The 24,425-nt window shown below is 39.8% G+C and overlaps 1 protein-coding gene across 1 annotated transcript in view; it reads left to right on the forward strand.

The window, feature by feature from the left end:
* Window positions 1-24,327, forward strand: part of LOC136872313 (uncharacterized) — a 35,963-nt gene extending 11,636 nt beyond the window's left edge. Inside the window, exons 3-5 of the mRNA XM_067146127.2 lie at window positions 7,218-7,605; window positions 14,880-15,107; window positions 24,121-24,327. Coding sequence (XP_067002228.2) covers window positions 7,218-7,605; window positions 14,880-15,107; window positions 24,121-24,278 — 774 coding nt within the window. The 3' untranslated portion in view covers window positions 24,279-24,327. The remainder of the gene's footprint in view (window positions 1-7,217; window positions 7,606-14,879; window positions 15,108-24,120) is intronic.
* The last annotated feature ends 98 nt before the right edge of the window (window positions 24,328-24,425 follow it).

Here is a 24,425-nt window from a genome sequence, read left to right on the forward strand (position 1 = left end):
TCCATCCCTTTCTGAATCAGGTGCCCTTCCCATATTAACTTATTTGCCATTTATTGGTCATGCTTCCTGTCGTTCGCATTACCTTCCCAATTGACATTTGGTAAATTGAGGTCACCTGCTACTATCACATTCCTTGCCATATCATTTCCAACATAGCTGTTTATCTTATCAAATAATTCTGAATCAGCGTCAGCGCTACCCTTTCCCGGTCTGTACACTCCAAAGACATCAAGTTGCCTATTATCTTTAGAGATGATCCTTACACCCAGAATTTCATGTTTTTCATCCTTAAATTTCTCGTAGCTTATAAATTCTTCTTTCGCTAGAAAGAATACTCCACCTCCTACCGTTCCTATCCTATCTCTACGATACACACTCCAGTTCCGTGAGAATATCTCTGCATCCATTACATCATTTCTCAGCCATGATTCAACTCCTATTACAATATCTGGTAAGTATATATCTATTAAATTAATTCGATTCCTTTGTTTACAAAGCTTCTACAGTTGAGCACTAACATTTTTATGTCATCCCTACTTGATTTCCAGTTCCCTGTTCGCTTGACATCGCTCCCTAAGCCACCCCGTTTCCCTTCTAAACAAGTTTCCTAACTTATATGTACCACTGCGGTTTAAGTGAAGGCCATCTGGGCGCAGATACCTGTCTCCTACCCACCCATTAGGATCTAGAAATCTCACTCCCAGTTGCCCACATACCCAATCCATAGCCTCATTTAAATCCCCAATCACCTTCCAGTCAGTATCCCTCCTACAGAGTATTCCACTGATAACAATCTCCGCTTCCCTAAACTTCATCCGTGCTGCATTTACCAGATCCCACACATCCCCAAGTATGTTAGTACTTATACCTGCTTGCCTTACGTTGTTAGTACCAACGTGAAACACTACCACCTTCTCCTTTCCTTCTTCCTTCTCTTCTACTTTCCTCAATATCTGCCTCAACCTAATTCCTGGATAACACTCTACCCTGGTTCCCTTTCCTCCACTCACTTTCCCCACATATCTAACGATGGAATCCCCCAGGACCAGAGCCTCTACCCTACCCACCTCATTTGATCCCCTCCCCACATGGTCATCCCTATCTTTCCTGATAGCTGCAGAAGCTACTTCCTCCTCCCTTTTCTCCCTCCCATGACCCTGTTCCACCTGTCTTTTCCTTTCCACTACACTACATTTACCTTTCTTACCTTTCCTACCTTTTCCCTTTCTCTTACTACCAAACATCTCAGCAACAGTTCTGTGTTCCTCATCTTCCCTGGGTTGTTCTACCTGCAGGGACTCGTACCGAGTTCTAACAGACACCTGTCCTGAATTCTGATCCTGAACAGAGCCCGTAGCCTGCAATCCCCTTCCCCTTAAACATTAGACCACCTGTCTTCTACAGTTCCCCCATTTCCTTCCCTTCCTTCCTTTACACCTGGTGTATCCTGTACATTATTTGAGGGAGGCCTACTTTCCTTCCTGTCCTCTGAGAGAATTCTAATTATCTCTCTCTAACTCTCCAACTCCTCCCTCGTACTCCTTAATGCCTGGCCACACCCACAGTTCCTATTTATTCAGCGAGCTGTATATGATTCACGTTTTAAAAAGAGTTGTATAATTTATATTAATCATGAAAATTAATAATAGGGTGGATAAATACGTCAGCCCTAATTACATTTAGGTCCGTAAGCCGGATACAGACTCCATTAACAATCAAAATTTTAATTGATTTAAGTTTGTGAATAGGTTTATCTGTCCAAAGATACATTTCATTTTTGATATTGTCTTATGAGAAACTAAATAATTACTATTATAGTCTAGTTAGTTGTTCGTTGTATTAAAAAGGAAGTTAAAGGCATCGCCATTAAAATGCAATAACATGCACTGAAAATTTATTGCAGGACAACGAGTCAAATATTGTAACGGATTTAGATATTTACTAGCAACTGTACCCGTACTTCGCTAGGGTATTCTATATTGTATACGGATATCTCTGCAAAATTACTGTGGAGGCGGTGAGTAATATTACATTAAATTGCATGTCTCTTAGCGCAATCCGAGAAACAAAGCAGGGAGGACACCATACTTTGTTTCCGATGTAAGGTAGACATTGGGCAAATTTTGTTGATAATGGCAGGCCACCTTTCCTATAGCCAATCGCAATCGAGTTCCGGAGTTACTAATATGACGACAGGCTCACGGGGCAACTGCCATTCACAGCAGAGATGGAGAGTTTTCATTCTAAAGAGAAGCGCCTTTTCATAATACCAGTCAAAATCGAGCTGGAGGGATTTGATTATAATCTAGAAATGAGGAGCTATCTAACGTATCAACAATCGAGACACAACAAGGGACCAAAGTTGTAGATCTCTCAAAATTGAACGGCGATTGTGCTATATGTTTAGTAATACGACTTACCGTTTAGCCGCCAACTACCACGAAACGAAGGTCTATATCGTTATAAAATTGCATCCATATTTCGATATTTTCCTGGGCCAAAAGTTATACATTTGAAGAGCTTAGAATTTTCCTCAAAGAAAAGTGTGCCCAGGTTTCGGTATTAGCACTTGCATACATACGGAGTAATTAAGGAAGAAAGTAATACAGTTAAGGAAGTTGAAATTAATAGGATTACAACTTAGGACAGCCATAGAGGACAAATGCCCCTCAGTAAATTGTGATGGTATGAGTTATGGATATAAGAAGCCGGTAAGAGTGGAGAAATTTGGGTGCAGGTGTTCTTAGGTAAGCAGATAAGGAGTTGACTTATTGTGTTGTGTTATTACTTAAGCGTAAAGAGGCAATGCAGAGGCAAGAAATTTTATCGGAAACATAAGTAGAATAGAAATACAGTAAAAATTATAGCAAATGCCAGAAAACATCTTTCAGTGTGAAATTATTTTGGCTCAACTCCGCGGTACTCTTCAAATATTAACGTCCCTTAGTGCTATTCGTGTACAGCGCGCCGGTCTCTCACCGCTAGGTTCCGTAGTTCAAATCACGGTCACTCCATTTGAGATCTGTGCCAGACAAAGCGGAGTCGGGACAGGTTTTTCTCCCGGTACTCCGATTTTCCCTGTCATATTTCACTCAAGGAACACCATCCAGTATCATTTAATTTCATCTGTCATCCATTATTCACTGCCCTGCAGGAGTGTGACTGACTTCAGCAGCCGGCACAATTCCTATCCTCGCCGCTAGATGGGGCCTTCATTCATTCCATTCCTGACCCGGTCAAATGACTGGAAACATTCTGTGAATTTTCAGTGCAGTGCTATTCGAGGACGATTGTAACCACCAACGGTATTCAGCCAACATCCCGCTGAATAGCCGATTGACGTCTCTCTTGCTTTCTACCCAAGGAACTACCACGAGTTTATAGGAATGATGACGAAAATGGCAATACGTTACTTCTCTGCTGGAAATCAGTCAGAGACGTTGCCATGATGGTTCGTTGTCGGTCTGTCGGTCACTCAATGCTAAGCGTGATACCCGCAGAAAATAATAATTTTCTCCGTCATTTGAAGAGCAAGCGAAATGATGTACACAATAAAAGTTGTTTCTAATGAAGGGACGTTCCACAGATTTGACAGAAAATGAATAGTATAAGAGCAAACGAAAGAAAACTGTTCTAGTTTTCCTATAAACTCCCCGTCTGTTCAGAGATGTTTAAATCTAATGCATATCAGAACCATCTCCGGGATGAGTATATTCTAAATCTGAAGTTTGGTCGAGATCTATCCAGCCGTTTCGCCGTGATGGTGGAACAAACAGACAACAGACACGAAAAACAAAGGCCACTGATACGGCCTTCAGTTTACCTAAAACGGATAAATATCTGAAAAATTGGTAAAAGAAGCGAAAATACAGATAGCGGATCCTCTGCAACTTTATTTATATCCATTAGAAGATTGAATGTAGTAGGTACCACTTAAAACTACAGATGGTCACACGAGTACGGACACACAAATGACCATCAGCTAATATTGCTCAAGTAACCCCAAAACAGTTAATACCCGCCAGGAAACACCTCTGTACCTCATATTCAACATTTGATGTTATGGTAGAGGACGATAATACCATACATGTAATTCTCAACTTCAGCGAAACGCACATCCTCCCCCTAACAGTACCGAATCCTATTTGCAGCCACAAGTCAACTGCTGACGTCGTCATGAGCTGGCAAATAGAGCGACGTGAAATTTAACTCTATGATTTAATATTGATATAGCTGGTAAATTTACATGGGTGTTCAGTTAGTCACCGAGGTACATGCGATGCATTGTGGGCGCTAGTTTCGAGCACCACTCCTACAACATATTCTATTTTTAACATTATTTACACAAGCTTCAATCATTAAGATACTGTAGATGAGAGAACAGGATATTTCCCCTTTCCAACTAACCTGCTCTTAAAATGTATTACTCTAACTGACCCATAACAGTCTCCTGGACATCACTGTCTCACAAATCAGGCTACATTACTAGAATACTACATGCAGATTATATCTAGCAATGTTCTCTATGAATTAATATAAGTCTACGTTTTACACAGAAATGACAGATGCTAACTGACCAGTACAGCATAGGCACAGAAAAAAACCACTCTCTTTATTTAACTGAGTAGACTTGAGTAGACTTTTCGTATCAGTGTTGGTGACGCCGAATATGATGATAAATATTAGAAATGAAAATTAGCAGATCATCATCATCATCTTCCATTTACCATAAGGCAGCAGTCGCCTTTTTAGGATACACTTTGAATTTTTAATATATAACAGATGTGTTGTGGACTACACAATATTGACATGATTGGTGTGTTACGGTGTAACGCAATTTACCCTACCCTGAGAACCTATTTTGAACTGGCAATATCGCCGTAGGAAAAAACTTAATTATTCTATACGACTAAGCGTATGGTTTCCCTCGTACACTAAGTGTTTTAGTGATACTCATTGACCATTATTTATATGCCTTATTGTGGACTAATGATAACGTCAATACATTCTCGCATTTATGTATGGTGTGGACTGTTTCATTCCTCGTCTAATATGTGCTGCTATCTTCCGTCAATCACCCACAATTGAGTTCCCCTCCCCGCGCGCTCTTCTACCTATCGGAGCGCGGCTACTGCCTGAGGGAGCAAGCCTCGCCATTTTGTACTAAAAACAGTTCGTTGTTGGGAGTCATGGCGTGCAGTTGCGTTAATGGGATTCTCAAGATGTTGGCGTCATGTTGGAGAATAGACCCCGGGTGAGGGACTTGAGATGTGGGTTTGAAACCCGTTTTACCTTATCTTCTGCATCGTCCTATTAGTAAATGGTTTTAACTAATTCTGTCCTGGGAAACCAAACTCTTCAGTAAGCGTCTGTAAGTATGTGAGGATCTAACTCATCTTCGCTGAGCGTCTGCTTCACTCAAGTAAGTGGTTCATCATTTGGCAAGTTATATCCTGTGATTATGAAACTGCGAGGAAATTCATGTGATCCGTGTTTTGAAATTAACTATTTCATGGTGAAGTTAGTGAAATTAATTTTTTGGGGGGGAAACTACAAACCGGACGGTCGTGTGGTTATTTCTACTAAAATATCAAGCTTATAGGCATGTAAAGACTATGAAAATAAGGAGATTTTACTTATTAACCATCATTTTCACCCGTTAATTAATCATGTAAATTCAAATTGTGTCGCGGCACTCTGTTGTCTTTATTCTGTGCGAGGTTTTGCAGTAGCATATAATTCTAGTTTCCTTGTTCTTTTAAAAGGAAATCTTGCTTCTTCTGTTTTTCCGGTATTTTATGTTTAGTGAATTTCTAGGTTTACTTTGGGTTTCTCGCCTTGGTTGTGCCTTGTACCTTATTGGGGGACGCGGCGTGTTTTTTGGGTTGCCATGGCAACGCTTTTCTTTTGGGGCGGGATTGTGGATTGTTGCCGGTGGGTTTTGCGTGTTGGTTGTGTGACCTAAGATTACTGATGTATTTTCGACTGATGTGAAAGATTTCCCTATCCTCGCTTGGTCTCTTCTTGTTTCCTCCTGTTTTTCTGTGTGATTATCGCTCGTGGCTTGAATTTCTGCCCTTGTAGTTTATTAATTGGGCTAGAGTTTTATGTTTCTGCGAAGCCTCATATTGCTAACTATTTCAATTAAACTGACCAAATGAGTGGGTTTTCCCAAGGTTTAAACTTTAGTTTTAATTTCTTTTTAGTTACGTTAACAAACGGGCCCGTGTACACTTTCTGTAGTCAATTTAAGTTTTTATTCGTATTATTTTCTTGTAATGAATTTGGTGTTATGAATTAGAGCCATTTCTTTTTTAGCTAATGATTTCCATCAGTGTTATTACCTGATAGGTCTACGTTTTCAGTCTGTGTTATTCTCTTTTTTTTCACTGTTTATTTTCAAACTAAACAATTTTATTCTCTCAGATGGGACGATGTTAGTTTTGGTTAAATGATAAGATTTCATTCCTTGATTAAAGTTTTTGAAAAGTTAATCAAGAGTTTTCTTTCATTATCCAATGGTTCAACGCCGAAACAAGGAATTTAATCCATTTCCTCTGGGTGATTTTATGGGCCGCATGGTAAGTACTTGATTGGTGTAATTTTCCTATCTTTGTTTCTGACTTTCATTTGCTTTTGGTAACTGTCTATTTCACACCGATTCATAGGCTGTACCGACCGGTGTTTGTTTGCTAACCGCTAGTGTGGTGACGTAACTGCGCTGGTGGCTTAGGTGTTAAGTCTTCTGGGCTTTCATTACAATCAATCAATCAATCAATCAATCAATCAATCAATCAATCAATCAATCAATCAATCAATCAATCAATCAATCAATCAATCAATCAATCAATCAATCAATCAATCAATCAATCAATCAATCAATCAATCAATCAATCAATCAATCAATCAATCAATCAATCAATCAATCAATCAATCAATCAATCAATCAATCAATCAATCAATCAATCAATCAATCAATCAATCAATCAATCAATCAATCAATCAATCAATCAATCAATCAATCAATCAATCAATCAATCAATCAATCACCACTGATCTGCATTTAGGGCACTCACCCATGTGGCAGATTCCCTATCTTCTTTAAAAGGACCAAGAGTCAATTTCCTCCCCAACAACTCCTCACTACATTACATTGCACGTACAATATTGATATTACTATATGTAGATACAGTACATTGCACTTTGCCATGTTCTAGGCTGATGTGCGGTCCCATACGTCAGACAAGCAGAGTGTTTCCTTGTCAGTGGAACTGCTGTCCGAGAAGTGCGGTGACAACACGGCTGTCATCCTCAAGACACTGAGTAGTACGGGACAGCCAGAGGAGCAAGCGTCAGTCATAACTACTGTAGCGCCAACGCAGTCAGAGGAGCAGGCGTCAGTCATAACTACTGTAGCGCCAACGCAGCCAGAGGAGCAGGCGTCAGTCATAACTACTGTAGCGCCAACGCAGCCAGAGGAGCAGGCGTCAGTCATAACTACTGTAGCGCCAACGCAGCCAGAGGAGCAGGCGTCAGTCATAACTACTGTAGCGCCAACGCAGCCAGAGGAGCAGGCGTCAGTCATAACTACTGTAGCGCCAACAGGTAGTATCTCCATAGAAGATTGCTTGTGATTGTATCTAAAGGAACCAGCTGGTCTCATTTTTCCTTGGAAATCTTTGGCAGTGAGGAGTTGTTCTCGGGCAAGATATCTCTGTAAGAGTTGGGTGATATCTTTAGTCCAGATAACTTTTTAGTGTTAAACACTGTGATTTATACTGATATCTCTATAAGAGATATAGGAGTCTAGAAATTGGGCTAGAAATTTCAATAGGAATTGCGTGGTGTTATTTGTAAAGATATAACCTAGTCTTTAGGCGACGTTACTGGTACGGATATCGCTATGGCAATTAGGTGTTCAATTGGTCTAGTCATCTCCTCAGTAGTTATATGATGACATCGGTCCACAAACCTTTACGGTAGTTAGGTGGTGTCATTTGTCCATATATATGTAGATGTTATGCGGGATCAATGTTCCAGACGTCTCCATCAGCTGCTGCCTGTGGCAAGTGTAGCTATAATACATGTGTGTACTAATTTAGAGTAGACTTTATCATGTAAATCACAACTCAAGTTAGAAACTTTTCTCATAGAATCTGTATTTCACCGTCTATAGCAATAAACATTCCTCACATTGTATAGGTGGGCCGGCGTAAGGTTGCACATGACAGCTGCGTACAATGTTGGTCACACTGCAATGGCACACGAAGCGATGTTGCCGCCATAACAACAGCTGATTGCATGACACGTGAGTTTTTAAAAACATGGGAGAAATGTTTTTAATGTCATCGCGATGATACACAATACAAATGAAATTGGCCGACAAAAATTGAACTTTCAATTCACCGATTATTCATCACACAAAATTATACGAGATAAATATACTACGAAGTTCTTATTATCGCGATGTTAGAAATACGGAAGAAATCGGCCGACAAGGTTCTCACTTTAAATACACCAATAAATGTTAGAATAATAAAATGTTTCAAGTGAAATAAAGTAAAATCTATAAAATTTACGAAAGTTCAGAAACCTTATTGTCATACCTGATTCACAAAGGTAGAGGCTCGATACCCTCCAGATCACTGCCATCACTACCGTCGCCTTCGTTGTCATTATCATCGTCTAGGCAGATCATCAACTCGTGAGAGTCACTGATGATGCCATGTATTGCCATTGCCGAGTTAATGAATGCTGCGACATGGCTAAATTTCTTCCTCCACAAAGCCGCATCCATTCGAGCAATACTCTCCCGGAACAGTCCTTCCACTTCAGTAACTGTGAAGGACTTGTTATTAGTGCGTACGTAATGTTTTACTTCACCCTATACCGTACCAACTCAATGAGGTTGAAATGACAATGGTACGGCGGCAACCTAATAACCTCGTGCCCTTGGTCCTTCGCTACCCCGTCGACTTTGTTTTTTTTTTGGCTTTACATCGCACCGACACATATAGGTTTTATGGCGACGATGGGACAGGAAAGGCCTAGGAATGGGAAGTAAGCGACCGTTGCCTTGAGGTACACACCCAGCATTTGTCTGGTGTGAAAATGGGAAACCACGGAAAACCATCTTCAGAGCTGCCGACAGTGAATTTCGAACCCACTATCTCCCGGATGCGAGCTCACAGCTGCACGCCCCTAACCGCACGGCCAACTCGCCCGGTGTCGACTAATTTAATCATACACATATGCGCTGGGATATTTATTTACTGCAGCCATTCCACTTACAGTTCTTTACGGGCGCTCGAAGAAGGGGTCTTGTCCATTATTACGGAGTAGTAAGTTGCATTGTCCATAACAATGACAGAAGGGACTTTGAACTGTAATAATCGTACTCGTGTCTTCGTATTGCATCAGCCTGGAAAGAATTAATTCCTGTTACAGGAGATAGCTTAATTCGTTTCTTTCCCGGAGTGCTGTGAAACAAGTCCCTACTATCAGCCCCGTTTTTGCTACTGCTATGTACCCCAGTCACTTTTTCCTTCTGTTCTTGGAGGCGAACACCAGCCTGAATGACAGTACGCTTTGAAAGCCCTAATGTTTGATATATGCGTTCCACAACATAATCTGCAGGAACAGAGAGACGGCTATGCAAGCTTACGAATTTCCACTCCCTCTCGTAAAACTCACTAATTCTAATGCCTGACTATTAAGGGACACTCCGCGGCGCAGAGGATTATCACTTCGCACTTCATGACTATGTTGTCATTTCCGAGACATCGCACTGCATTCGTTAAAATAAAATTTCACGATTATCTCTCAATGAAAACAAAACTTTCATAAACGCGCGTTTCACACCTGACCACGTGCTAGCGGCGACAGACAAAACGGCAACACTTCAATACAGTTGTCAAGCTACTTATAGATGGCACTACTATACTACCTATATTGCCAACAACAATCAACTGAAAATAGTTCGTATTTATTTTGTAACTCGCTTAAAAGTTTTAATATTTTTAAATGCTCATATTTGTGTAAGCAAATAAAAGATTATAAACACTATACGGAATTAAATACGAATTAACATGAATAAAATGCGTAACTGTTTCTGACATAAAAAATAGTGGATTGGTGATTCTGATTGACGGGTGACGTTCTTCATTTGATTTTTGTAGTGGTGCCAACATGACTTACAACTGTCAAGTGCAACCTTGTGCCGGCCCACCTCCCGCCGATCTAGTCAACAAAGTACGTCTGTAGGTAACTCCTATTATGCTATTTTCTCGACCGTACACTTGTGGCTGTTATCGCTTGCCTCTGTTCTACCGATCACCCACTCTGGCGATACACTCTTCAGCGCTTCAACGCGGAGTCTACTGCTGTGGTTGTGCAATGCAGAGTTATTTCGACACACAAACACGTAGACCAATGCTTTCCTTGCACTTTGCCAGTGACTCAATTGTTCACATAATAACGTCAGAAGTCAACAAACGCTTTCATTATTCAGCAGTACACTATGTTTCAGTATTAAAGTTCGATTATTTTTCCAGATCTCCATAGATAATAGCACGTGCTTCTTCCAGGATGTTTCACCTTTATAATTCTTGCTAAGATTTTCTGCAATTAAATGTCACATCAGAACTTGGAGGAAATATTTTATATTGGTTTGGCAACCTACGTTTGATTTTGGTCGAAGTAATGTACAACTCAACTGCAGACATTGCGTCAGATAAGGCAAGCATATGTTTAAAGATGATCAACTGAATTAGAGAAACCTGGCTGGTAGCGTGTAGGACGTTATGATAGCGGTGATGCGGTGTGACGTGGGATCGTCAACACACTGAGCGTTGGAAAGCCATCGTGATACACGACCGCTGCACAGCCTCCCATAACGCAAGAAGGTTCAGCGGAACGCTGTCTAGAACATGCAAATCTCTCTGAACAACATTTCAGATGTGCTCGATTGTACAGAGGTCAGATTACATTAGGCGTTGGGCAAACTCCATCATGCCCATGTAGTTTTAATTGAAGTAAACATCCACAACCTCTGGTCCAATAAAAGAGTATACACTCTTCTGCAAAGTGGTGAATATTCTGAGAGCATGTTCGTGTATCTTTCGCCGGTGTGAGACGTCGACATATGTTCCAGTTACAACACTTCCTCTCACGTGACCCGCCTCCACACGAGGATGCCACCAACACCAGACTGAATTGCACCCTGCTAGCTAGGCAGATCCTTTACCTCACATGCTTGGAAACACACTTGTATCCTGATAATGGCAGGTACTAATTGCTACCACGATTCATCTTTCCAAGTGATCTTTAGCTAGGCTTTTAGTGTTCAGTGGCAATGTTACTCTGCCCATGTCAGACTTTGTGTCATATTCGGTGCGGTGCGGTCATATTGAGTCCTGTAGTGGGACGGCACCCTCTGTACCATCTTCAGGGAAAATGGTTTTGGATAGCTCACACATTGTTGTTATTTATACTGAATTCGCCAGTAATCTGCATCACCATGACCCACCTATCCGCTCTTATCGTCCGAGTTAGCCGAAGGTGCCCCCTGCAATAAACATCTTGTACATCATTGAATATGAGTCCGGTGGTGATGTTTGTCCACGAATCCGCGCATATTTTCGAATCTCGTAATCCTGTATTATATTGCTATTTCATGTGACTGTATTATAACTGTTTGATCGCGTTGTATATAGTTCACTATTTTCTACACAAAAATACTTCCATGTAAATCGTTTCCCACATGTACGTGAGTAATAAGCCGTCGACTTCAATATTTTAGGGAAATGTTCTGACTTGCGGACGGGTACACTCTTGCGTTAGATGCGTGCATACGCAACACGGCTGTACTACGCACGCTTTACGTTTTTTGACCTTGTTCATTCATCGCTATTTTCGTCTTGTTCAACGAAGGAACTGCTTTTAAGAGGGAAGAGAAAAAACGTACGCAAATTGTACGCACGGAATTCTACAGGAAGTAAAATTATTTTATATAATTAATAAGTTCGTGTGTGATGGAAGAAACTCCAATGAAATAATATATAGGATTCTAAACGCTGATAACCGATTTAATAATAATAAGAATTTCTTGACATACAGATATAGAATTGTATGATATTTTATGTGTAACTGTATCCTTGATTACAGGAGCTCAAGAAAAGGAAAGTCTTCCTGCCTTTGAGGCTTGGTTTTACACAAATATGTTTAATATCAGCTGGACAGCAAGGTTAATTGGACACTTAGTTCATCGTAATAATTTCATCACTAGAATAATAGAAAGGCAAATAGAAGGGAAAACGTACGCGGAATACTACGCTGGAACTACGTAAGACATGACATGAACTCTAACTCACACAATCAGCCTAAGACGGAAGCAGATAAGCACGAGAAGGGGAGAACCTGCCGGCTGTTAACTTAGGAAGATGATCACAATTTGTAAGACCTACTCAGGATAAAATCTCTCCCCTTGATGCCACTTTCAGTAAATTTCAATAAATATTTAACCTTTTTTCTGTTGTGGTACCGTAATGTATCTAGGTATATAATGTCAGATTCTCCGGTAACCGAGATTCAGAACACTTTGGGGATTTGATTGCTTAAGGATCACGGTAATGTTATCAAGAGTGATTCCTCGTGGTGTAACTGTAGTGTTAGTCATCCTACAAAATACTGTCGGTAGAAGTCAGGAGCAAAAACTAACGTAGAGTTTTATGATGAGAATGGAAGTAACACACACCTCATCGCACATTCTAATTATAAAACATTAGTATATGCGCGCAATTGTTGTTACATCAGATTTAAATCTGTCTCACAATATCTGTGAAATGAATGTAACGGGTTTACTCTGTTTATCATAACGTATGAATATACACCAATAGTCGTAGTTAATCTTCAAAATTTGAAGAAAATATACCAAAATGCTACAGCTATTGATAAATGTTTAATGGATCCTCCTATTTAATACAAAAGTGTAAGTTATATTTCGTCTTTAAATATGACGTTTCGATATTAACCACACATGTTTCGAATCATTTTAGAGTCATCTTCAGTGGATATAAGCCTTAACACAAGTGTTACATTAAATAACGTAATAGTTAAAGTATTATAACATTTGACACATTAAAGTCTTACCGTGAGGTTCTGGTAGCATGTTAATAAAACACAATTAAAATCACTGTCTTGAGATACAATCTCTTCCTTGTCTTCATTTAAAATCTTGGCCTGTAAATAAAATCCCTAAATTCCTAATTTGTGAGTTGAGTTAACTTCATCGTAACATGATATTGCTGGTTGCAAAATTATTGTTTAGGCGGTAAGTGTCGTATTACAATTTGCTATGTGCTGTTGATGTTGGTTGAGTGCCGTCAAATTGATTTCCGTGTAATCTGTAATGGAAAAGATAAAGTTAATTTAGCGGCGTTAATATAAACGCGGCACAACAACCAGATGTTTCAAGAATCAGTCAGTCAAAGTAGCTGCTGATATTTCTCTGGATCATACAAGTTGACCCCAACTAGAGTATGGTTCCAGTGTATGGGACCCTCACCAGGATTACTGTCCGACTCGTTGGCTGAACGGTCAGCGTACTCGCCTTCGGTTCAGAGGGTCCCGGGTTCGATTCCCGGCCGGGTCGGGGATTTTAATCTTAATTGGTTAATTCCAATGGCACGGGGGCTGGGTGTATGTGTTGTCTTCATCATCATTTCATCCTCATCACGACGCGCAGGTCACCTACGGGTGTCATATAGAAAGACCTGCACCTGGCGAGCCGAACCCGTCCTGGGATATCCCGGCACTAAAAGCCATACGACATTTCATTTTACCAGGATTACTTGATTCGGGAACTGGAAAAAAATCCAAAGAAAAGTAGCTTGATTTGTTCTGGGCGATTTCCGAAAAAAGAGTAGCGTTACCAAAATGCTGCAAAGTTTCGGCTGGGAAGACTTGGGAGAAAGGAGACGAGCTGTTCGACTAAGTGGTATGTCTCGAGCTGTCAGTGGAGAGATGGCGTGGGAAGACATCAGTAGACGAATAAGTTTGGATGGTGTCTTTAAAAGTAGAAAATATCACAATATGAAGATAAAGTTGGAATTCAAGAAGACAAATTGGGGCAAATATTCGTTTATAGGAAGGGTAGTTAGGGATTGATAACTTACCAAGAAAGATGTTCAATAAAATTCCAATTTCTTTGAAATCATTTAAGAAAAGGCTAGGAAAACAACAGTAGGAAATCTGAAACCTGGGCGACTGCCCTAAATGCAGATCAGTAGTGATTGATTGATTGCAGGACGAATTTTGCAACAAACGCTACCTGCCGCTAAATTCGTGTTACAAATCTTCAGGTGTATTGGGCTGAATTTGAGTAATCCTAGCTAAAATTGTCTGGCACAGTGACATAATATTTTCATGAAAATTGTTTTCAAGACATTGTTTTAAAAATATTTTCTTTATATGTTTGTTACCTCTAAGTTATTAAATAGAATTATAATCCATTTGAAACCTAGCCATGCGGCTGGAAAGTTTAATTTAGGTTCCACTTTACTGTAACACTTCAAATACGTACCTAAATCTTTCTTTTGTATTTTAGACAAAGGAGAGTTATGACGAATACTTTACTCAGCTTTTATTTTAGAAAATGGCATTATGAAATGAAATTTCTCCTTAGTAGTGGATAATAAATGTCAGATTAATACATAGTGACTACGAGGTATTTGAGTAGTACGATATTCTATTAAGGAGGAGTTAATTTACTTCGAAATGAATGCACTGGAGAAAAAAATACTGGCTCACTGCCTTATTTAATTATTAGTATCAGATTTATCGTTAATGACCTCTTATTTATTTTCTCTTTTCATCAACAGTTTCGCCACTACCTGGCTACCACCATATTTCTGGCTTTGGACATTACAAGAAAATATCAAGCTCAATGAACTGGAAAGATGGGGTGGAGGCTTGTTGGAAGGAAGGTACACGAATGTTGCTCGTGGAATCTCAGGAAGAGCTTGAAGCTGTCTACGGGTGGAGTAGATGTTGTCCTTGGGTTGGAGTATATCGTGAAAATTCTTCTGTACCTTGGATTAATATCTTAGGTAAGCCACACTCTCCTCGACTGTGTGTAGACAATAACATATGTTGAATGGGTCATTGTACACATATTTTCTGGTGTATATTTATTTCAAATTAACAATCATCAATCAATCAATCAATCAATACTGATCTGCATTTAGGGCAGTCGCCCAGGTGGCAGATTCCCTCTCTGTTCTTGTCCTAGCCTTTTCCTAAATGATTTCAAAGAAATTGGAAATTTATTGAACGTCTCCTTTGCCAATCCCTAACTCCCCTTCCTATACATGAATATTTGCCCAAGTTTCTCCTCTTGAATTCCAACTTTATCTTCATATTGTGATCTTTCCTACTTTTATAAATGCCACTCAAACTTATTCGTCTACTAAGGTCATTCCACGCCATCTCTCCGCTGACAGCTCGGAACATACCACTTAGTCGAGCAGCTCTTCTTCTTTCTCTCAATTCTTCCCAACCCAAACTTTGCAACATTTTTGTAACACTACTCTTTTGTCGGAAATCACACAGAACAAGTCTAGCTACATTTCTTTGGATTTTTTCAGTTCTTGAATCAGGTAATCCTGGTGAGGGTCCCATACATTGGAACGGTACTCTAGTTGGGGTCTTACCAGAGACTTATATGCCCTCTCCTTTACATATTTACTACAACCCCTAAACACCCTCATAACCATGTGCAGAGATCTGTACCCTTTATTTACAATCCCATTTATGCTATTACCTCAATGAAGATCTTTCCTTATATTAACACCTAGATACTTACAATGATCCCCAAAAGGAACTTTCCCTCCATCAACACACTAATTAAAACTGAGAGAACTTTCCTATTTGTGAAACTCACAACCTGACTTTTAACCCCGTTTATCAACATACCATTGCCTGTTGTCCATCACACAACATTTTCGAGGTCACGTTGCAGTTGCTCACAACCTTGTAACTTATTTATCACTCTATAGAGAATAACATCATCCGCAAAAAGCCTTACGTCCGATTCCATTACTTTACTCATATCATGTATATATATAAAAAAAACATAAAGGTCCGATATTACTGCCTTGAGGAATTCCCCTCTTAATTATTACAGGGTCAGATAAAGCTTCACCTACTCTAATTCTCTGAGATCTATTTTCTAAAAATATAGCAACCCATTCATCACTCTTTTGTCTAGTCCAATTTCACTCATTTTTGCCAGTAATCTCCCATGATCCACCCTATCAAATGCTTTAGACAGGTCAATCGCGATACAGTCCATTTGACCTCCAGAATCCAAGATATCTGCTATATTTTGCTGGAATCCTACAAGTTGAGCTTCAGTGCAATAACCTTCCTAAAACCGAACTGCCTTCTATCGAACCAGTTATTAATTTCACAAACATGTCTAATATAATCAGAAAGAATGCCTTCCCAAAGCTTACATACAATGCATGTCAAACTAACTGCTCTGTAATTTTCAGCTCTATGTCTATCAGCCTTTCCTTTATACACAGGGGCTACAATAGCAACTCTCCATTCATCTGGTATAGCTCCTCCGACCAAGCAATAATCAAATAAGTACTTCAGATATGCTACTATGTCCCAACCCATTGAGTTTAGTATATTCCAAGAAATCTTATCAATTCCAGCCGCTTTTCTAGTTTTCAGCTTTAGTATCTTATTGTAAATGTCATTGTTATCATATGTAAATTTTAATACTTCTTTAGCCTTAGTCTCCTCCTCTATCTGGACATTACCCTTGTAACCAACAATCTTTACATACTGCTGACTGAATAATTCTGCCTTTTGAAGATCCCCACATACACACTCCCCTTGTTCATTAATTAATCCTGGAATGTCCTTCTTGAAACCTGTTTCTGCCTTAAAATACCTAAACATACCCTTCCATTTTTCACTAAAATTTGTATGACTGAAAATTATGCTTGCCATCATGTTATCATTAGCTGCCTTCTTTGCTAGATTCAATTTTCTAGTAAGTTCCTCCAGTTTTTCCTTACATCCACAGCCATTTCTGATCTATTTCTTTCCAGTCTGTACCTCCTTCTTAGTCTCTTTATTTCTCTATTATAATAAGGTGGGTCTTTACCATTCCTTACCACTCTTACAGGTACAAACCTGTTTTCGCATTCCTCAACAATTTCTTTAAACCCAATCCCAGAGTCTGTTTACATTTTTATTTACCGTTTTTCACCGATCATAGTCACATTTTAGAAACTGACTCCTGCCTGCTTTATCAGCCATATGGTACTGCCTAATAGTCCTACTTTTAAGACCTTCCTTTCTATCACATTTATTTTTAACTACCACAAAAACAGCTTCATGATCATTAATACCATCTATTACTTCAGTTTCCCTATAGAGCTCATCTGGTTTTATCAGCACCACATCCAGGATATTTTTCCCTCTGGTTGGTTCCATCACTTTCTGAATCAGATGTCCTTCCCATATTAGCTTATTTGCCATTTGTTGGTCATGCTTCCTGTCGTTCGCATTTCCTTCCCAATTGACATCTGGAAAATTCATATCTCCCGCTACAATCACATTTCTTCCATGTCGTTTCCCACATAACTGACTAACATATCAAATAATTCCGAATCAGCATCTGTGCTACCCTTTCCTGATCTGTACACTCCAAATATATCAAGTTGCCCATGATCTTTAGAAATGAGCCTTACACCTAGAATTTCATGTGTCTTATCTTTAACTTTTTCGTAGCTTACATGTTCTTCTTTCACCAGAATGAACACTCCCCATTCCACCCTTCCTATTCTATCTCTACGATACACACTCCAGTGCCGTGAGAAAATTTCTGCAGCCATTATATCATTTCTCAGCCATGATTCAACTCCTATTACACTATCTGGTAAATATATATCTATTAAATTACTTAATTCTATTCCTTTCTTTACAATACTTCTACAGTTCAACACTAACAATTTTATGTCATCCCTACTTGATTTCCAGTTCCCTGTTCCCTTATCACCGCTCCCTAGGCCATCCCGTTTCCCTGAATGTACCTCCCTATTACCCTTCCAAACAAATTTCCTAACTTATACGTACCACTGTGGTTTAAATGAAGGCCATCTGAGCGCAGATCCCTATCTCCTACCCATCCATTAGGATCTAGAAATTTCACTCCCAATTTCCCTCATACCCACTCCAGAGTCTCATTTAAATCCCCAATCACCCTCCAGTCAATATCCCTTCTACACCGTATTCCACTAATAACAATCTCCGCTTTCTTAAACTTCACCCGTGCTGCACTTACCAGATCCCACACATCTCCAAATATGTTATTACTTATATCAGCTTGCCTTACGTTGTTGGTACCAACGTGAAACACTACCACCTTCTCCTTCCCCTTCTCCCTCTCTTCCACTTTCCTCAACATCTGCCTCAACCTAATTCTTGGATAATATTTTACCCTGGTTCCCTTTCCTCCACACACTTTCCCCACGTGTCTAACGATGGAATCCCCCATGACCAGACCCTACCCACCTCATTTGATCCCCAGTCCTCCTGGTCAGCAATATTTTTCCTGATAGCTGCAGATGCTACTTCCTCCTCCCTTTTCTCCTTCCCATGAGCCTGTTCCATCTGTATTTTCCTTTCCTCTACTCTACATTTCCCTTTCCTACGTTTTCCCTTCCTCCTATTTCCACACATCTCACCAACAGTTCCCTGTCCCTCATCTTCCCTCTGTTGTTCTACCTGGAGTGACTCGTACCGATTTCGCACAGACACCTGTCCTGAATTCTGATCCTGAAAAGAGCCCTTAGCGTGCAATCTCCTTCCCATTAGAACATTAGACCCCCTGTCTTCTACAACTCCCTCCTTTCCTTCCGCTCCTCTTGTACACCTACTGTAACCTGTACATTGTTTGAGGGAGTCCTATCTTCCTTCCTGTCTTCTGTGAGAATCCTAATTATCTCCCTCGAACTTTCCAACTCCTCCCTCATATCCCTCAATGCGTCGCCACACCCACAGTTCGTACACTCGCGCTCCTTAGCCATTCTTTACGGAAAAAATTAAATTAAAAATAAAATAACTTATTTGCAAAAAATAAATGAACGGATAGATATATTGTCTGGGATAGTACTCAAAGATCACACAACAATAAGGTAATTATTATACGACTACACTACAATACTACTTAGTCGTGCTCTATTTTTTATCCTACAACCCCTAACAGGATAAAAACTGGTGTTAATTACTGAATATCGAAAGTTATACACAAGAGCTACACAATTACAAACTGCAATTAAGCCTATCCTAATTACAACAACAGTATTTTAGTACGAGTTTCTACGGATACCTCTACTACACCAGTACTACACAAATATTTTACAATAATAAAATAAGCACACTAAATTCTAATAGGATATTACTTGTATACTACTGTACAGTACACTACAGTAATTTTTAAACTACTTTTAGACGTATCCTAATTACGATACCGGTACCGTATGTCACTACTAAGCACAAACAGAAATTAAATTTGCAAGAAGTACTGTACTCAGAGATTACCAACGAAGCTAAATGCTTAGACAAATTATTATTAGTATTACGGTCTAATAGATACACACGAATATAGCAGACAAGATACGGCACCATCTAAATGTACTGTATCTATACTACAATGTATCTACACTACACTACACTACACTGCGTTTGGTTAAATGCTTAAGTAACGAAAGGATTGCCGTACACGAAGAAAAATACGAATATAACTGGCAAGATACTATCTAATATATTATACCTTATCGTCACTACAATTCTATTGAAATGTGGTTATGTGATTATTACAGCTTGTGGATTACTATTATATCCCCTACTCCACGGGACGGAGAATAAACGTGTCCTTAATTAGGCCTACTGAAAAGTACGAGGTTGTCTACAATAATTTCTCAAATATTTCTATCAAAACTACTCCTACTAGTGGGAATCTGTAGTCAAGCTCTAGTATTGAACCATGGACAATGGCTGTGCGGCAAGTAAGTGATCTTAAGAGTCGGAATACAGTTGCTTTGCAATAAGATTGGGAACTTCGGGCATATTCTGAGTCGTTGTCCTACTTGTGGTGAAGCGGCTAGGAATGTTCAAACCACCGGCGGTCTCCGACCATTCGGGTAGACATACTCACTGGGACTATGTCTACGTGTGGTAGCATCCAGCTTCACAAATATTTACGGGGAATGCTCAGAAAGTAGACCTGACGTAGTAGCACTTCCTTGTGATATACAAGGAACTCCTTGGGAGCAGCAAACGAAACGCAATTCGATGGGGAGCTATACATATGAATGTATATAATTTAACATAGAGTGCACGACTGGATGAATCAACAATGAGGTTTCATATGGATGGGCTAGGATTTAATGTTATTCGGATGTAGGGCGATATCGTTGAAGAGAGCGATTTATACTACTGCATGTAATGAACAGGTGTCAGAAATGGAAAGGCAGAGTGTGGGATAAGACCTTTGATTAGGAATTCCATACAGCGCAACGCAATTTCAGTTAGATAAGAAAACGAGCGAATAGTATCGATGGATTCAGCAGTTGAGGAAAATAGTACGTGAATTAAATGAGTTAATATTATCCAGGTGAGGGTGAAGATCAGGTTGAAGTCGACATTTGGAAATAGAACTGAAGGACATTAGAATTTGCTGGGTACAGTTGAAGAAGATGTGGAAGCTAGTAGGAATGGTAAGCGTTCATTTAACGTCTGTGCTAGAATGGAATTAGGTGGGATTAGTGTAGGGGCATCAAATCCATGAACTATATCATAACCGAACTTTAATTTAAAAAATCTGTTACAATTGTGTGAGTATTCTGGGTATTAATCGATAGTACAAGCCGCTGTGTATTATTCAGTGAACTAAGTATCAGAAGGGGTGGGTTTACGGAAAGTGAAATCTGTGTACAGAAACATGAGCGTAGAGCACCTCCAGGTCGACACAGAAGTGCATCGTATGATCCATAATATAGTACACTTAACAGAGTCAGGACATAAAAAATAGTAAGTGGCATGCAAGGAAACAGCAAGAGAATCTCGGACCATCTGCCTATGGAGATGGGTACAAAGCACTGATCTCTATACATGGATGGCTGGTGGCTTGGGTAGCAGTAAGCCGAATAGAAGATGACTGGCGTAGTAAGATGGCAGCGAGCGCACGGTGCAGTACACCCATTGAATAGACCACGAGGAGCGCGCTTGCTTTGTTTATGCTTAGTTCAGTGACGCCAACCCCCTTGATTGTAGTTCCACGGGTGTTCTGTGCTGTGTTATTTCAAAAGAAATAGTAGTGTATTTTATGAATTTAGGTTTGTTGCCTTGTATGCTTTTAAATTCGTTCGTTCGTAATCTGTTTATCCTCCAGGGTTGGTTTTTCCTTCGGACTCAGCGATGGATCCCACCTCTACCGCCTCAAGGGCAGTGTCCTGGGGATTCAGACTTTCGGTTGGGGATACAACTGGGGAGTATGGCCAGTATCTCGCACAGGCGGCTTCACCTGCTATGCTGAACAGGGGCTTTGTTGGGGGATGGGAAGTTTGGAAGGGATAGAGACAAGGAAGAGGGAAGGAAGCGGCCGTGGCCTTAAGTTAGGTAGCATCCCGTCATTTGCCTGGAGGAGAAGTGGGAAACCATGGAAAACCACTTCCACGATGGCTGAGGAGGGAATCGAACCCCCTTCTACTCAGTTGACCTCCCGAGGCTGAGTGGACCCCGTTCCAACCCTCATACCACTTTTCAAATTTCGTGGCAGAGTCGGGAATCGAACCCGGGCCTCTGGGGGTGGCTGCTAACCACACTAACCACTACACCTCAGAGGCGGACACTGCTTGTAAATTACAAAATTAAATGTAAATGTGCATGTATTTATGTGAAATCCGAATGAAGAAACATTCTACCGGGTTTTAACATACCGCAGTGTTCAGCTTATGGATGTACAAACAGAAGCGATCAGCAGAAGGAGAAATCATTTCATCGGTGAGTTTTATACTGTACATAATAATCTCTCTAGGGTAGTGTTTTGAGTTTTAGGTTTATTGTATCTTATTCCGCATATTTTGGGAGCAAAATGGCAATTTTTCTAGGTTTCCTTTCTCGAAACCCGAACATCTAAGATCATGAATTAGGAATATCAGGCGGGAGACTTGTGACCCTTCTAAAACAGCTGTTCTCTGCTCCCATCACTTTGAGGAAGACTGTTTAGATAAAAATGGACAAACTGAACGCCTTAGAATTGACGTATAGCCAACTGTTTTCAATTTTACTGAACATTAACTGCAAGTAAAGATTTACTTATATTTTTATTTATTTGTCATAATTAAACTGACGGTTTTGATGAAATAATTGACGTGACCTTATAACAATCTTAGAAAATGAAGTCTGGAGGAATTCTAGACCTTATTTACATCAGTAATAATTATGGGTTTCAGATGGAGTGGTGGGAGAAGGCAAAGTGTGGTGGGTGTTTTAGGCTATCCCATTATACTAGTTGTGGTATTTGGGGCTCATTTAACGGGTGTTACATATTTCTGATGATGACCATCAATATTGCTTTGGTATCTGAATTTAATTAAAGAGGTCTTTAATAGTAAATTAAGCTGCGGGTAATGTGATATATTGACAAGTTTTGAATATTTGCTGGTTTTATGAATGTGTACATTTGCTTCAATTATATTTTAATTTGATAAACTGCGCGTTATTTCATAGAAACAGGAAACAGGAATTCATTATCAAGCACCGATTATGGTATGTCGAATCTAGGCCTGTATAGTGAGCTACGTTTATAGGTACATCATTTTAAGAGTGCATAATTTCGTGACATACATGTATACAATTTAGAGCAATGTTTCCAGAAACTGATTTTCACTCGTATTGTGTTACCGATCGCTAATTGCATGTATTCAGCACCTAAGTTAATATTAGTTGGCCGTTATTATACACTCATTTTTATTGCTATCCCGGAGATTTACTGACCTCGGAACGACGTGTCAGTGATCCCAATGTCCTTATGCTTTGAGTGAACATGTCCCTATATTTTTAATTATTCCAACGCGCCATTAATTGCGATTTAAAACTGACTATATTATCATTGCTTCCCCATAAGTAGAGCTCTAGGTTGGGTACGCCAACATGGCGAACCGCGCGCTCAACTTGGCGTACTTTCTCCTGCCGCGGAGAATTTAGAGTCCAAGATTAAATCGTAGAAAGGTTTCGTTAATTACCTGGAAAGTTTTAGTCATTCATCGGGGAAACATTTCAGGACAGAAAAAAGGTTCTTAGAATGGGAAGGAAAAGGAAAACAAATAACGTTTTGTGTATGTCAGGTGAACTGAGAGTAGGTCTCAGGAATGACTGGAGATACGGAAGAATTTTGTGAAGTTCCCAAACTAAAAGGAAATCTTCCAATTGATGTCAGGAACAGCCGAGTTTCAGTGGAGGAGAACAACGATAGCAGTGACAGTAAAAGGTATGGTAATTAGATTGCAGTGTCGTAAAGCAGCAGGACCTAAACATGTGAAATACATTGGAGAGGCAGCAGGCGTAGCATAGAATATTTGTAAGGCATCTTGTTTCCGGACGAAAATAGTAATAGCATCATTTTTAAGCAAGGACAGTGATAGTTCATTGATCAGAGAACCAGGCAAGATATTCACAGACATTTTGTTAAGTGGTGTGTGGTCATTGGAATAGAGTAAGATGAAAGAAAGACTGTCAGCGCACATGAAATCCTTCCGCCATGTTTTCAGGGGACAGCCGAAGTGCTTCCAATGGTTGTGACAATTCCCATTTCATTTTCCAACTTTAGAGGTGAAGAAAGAAAATGTACACATATTGCAACCCAGACGCTGACGACAACATTGCATGAACTACATATTTTATTTTATTGTCGGTATACCCTCTAATTACTTCTTTATTCTATAGCAATACACAACTCCTCATACCTTTGTGTACAACACTTAGGCAAAAACTCACTCGTTATAACTGGTGCGGTAATTGTTATACTTCCATTCACAGGTCAGCAGATGAACTCGACGGACTACTTTGGCTGGCTCCCGAACTATCCATCACGACTTGGAAATTGCATGCTACTCTCTCATAATTCACTCCATTATGGGACGAAAAACTATGTATGTCAAATCCAACTGTCGGTAGTCTGCGAACAAATGTTGTAACTGCACAATGAACTATTGACATAAGATCTCTCAGAAAACTTGTACTGAATAAACGATTTTCAATAAAGATTTTATTACATTATTGCTCACTGCCCTCACCCTGATACGCCTGGGTTGTTCAGATGTCGAGCAAATATATAACACCTT

Source organism: Anabrus simplex, chromosome 4 (assembly GCF_040414725.1).
Source record: "Anabrus simplex isolate iqAnaSimp1 chromosome 4, ASM4041472v1, whole genome shotgun sequence".
Classification (NCBI taxonomy): domain Eukaryota; kingdom Metazoa; phylum Arthropoda; class Insecta; order Orthoptera; family Tettigoniidae; genus Anabrus; species Anabrus simplex.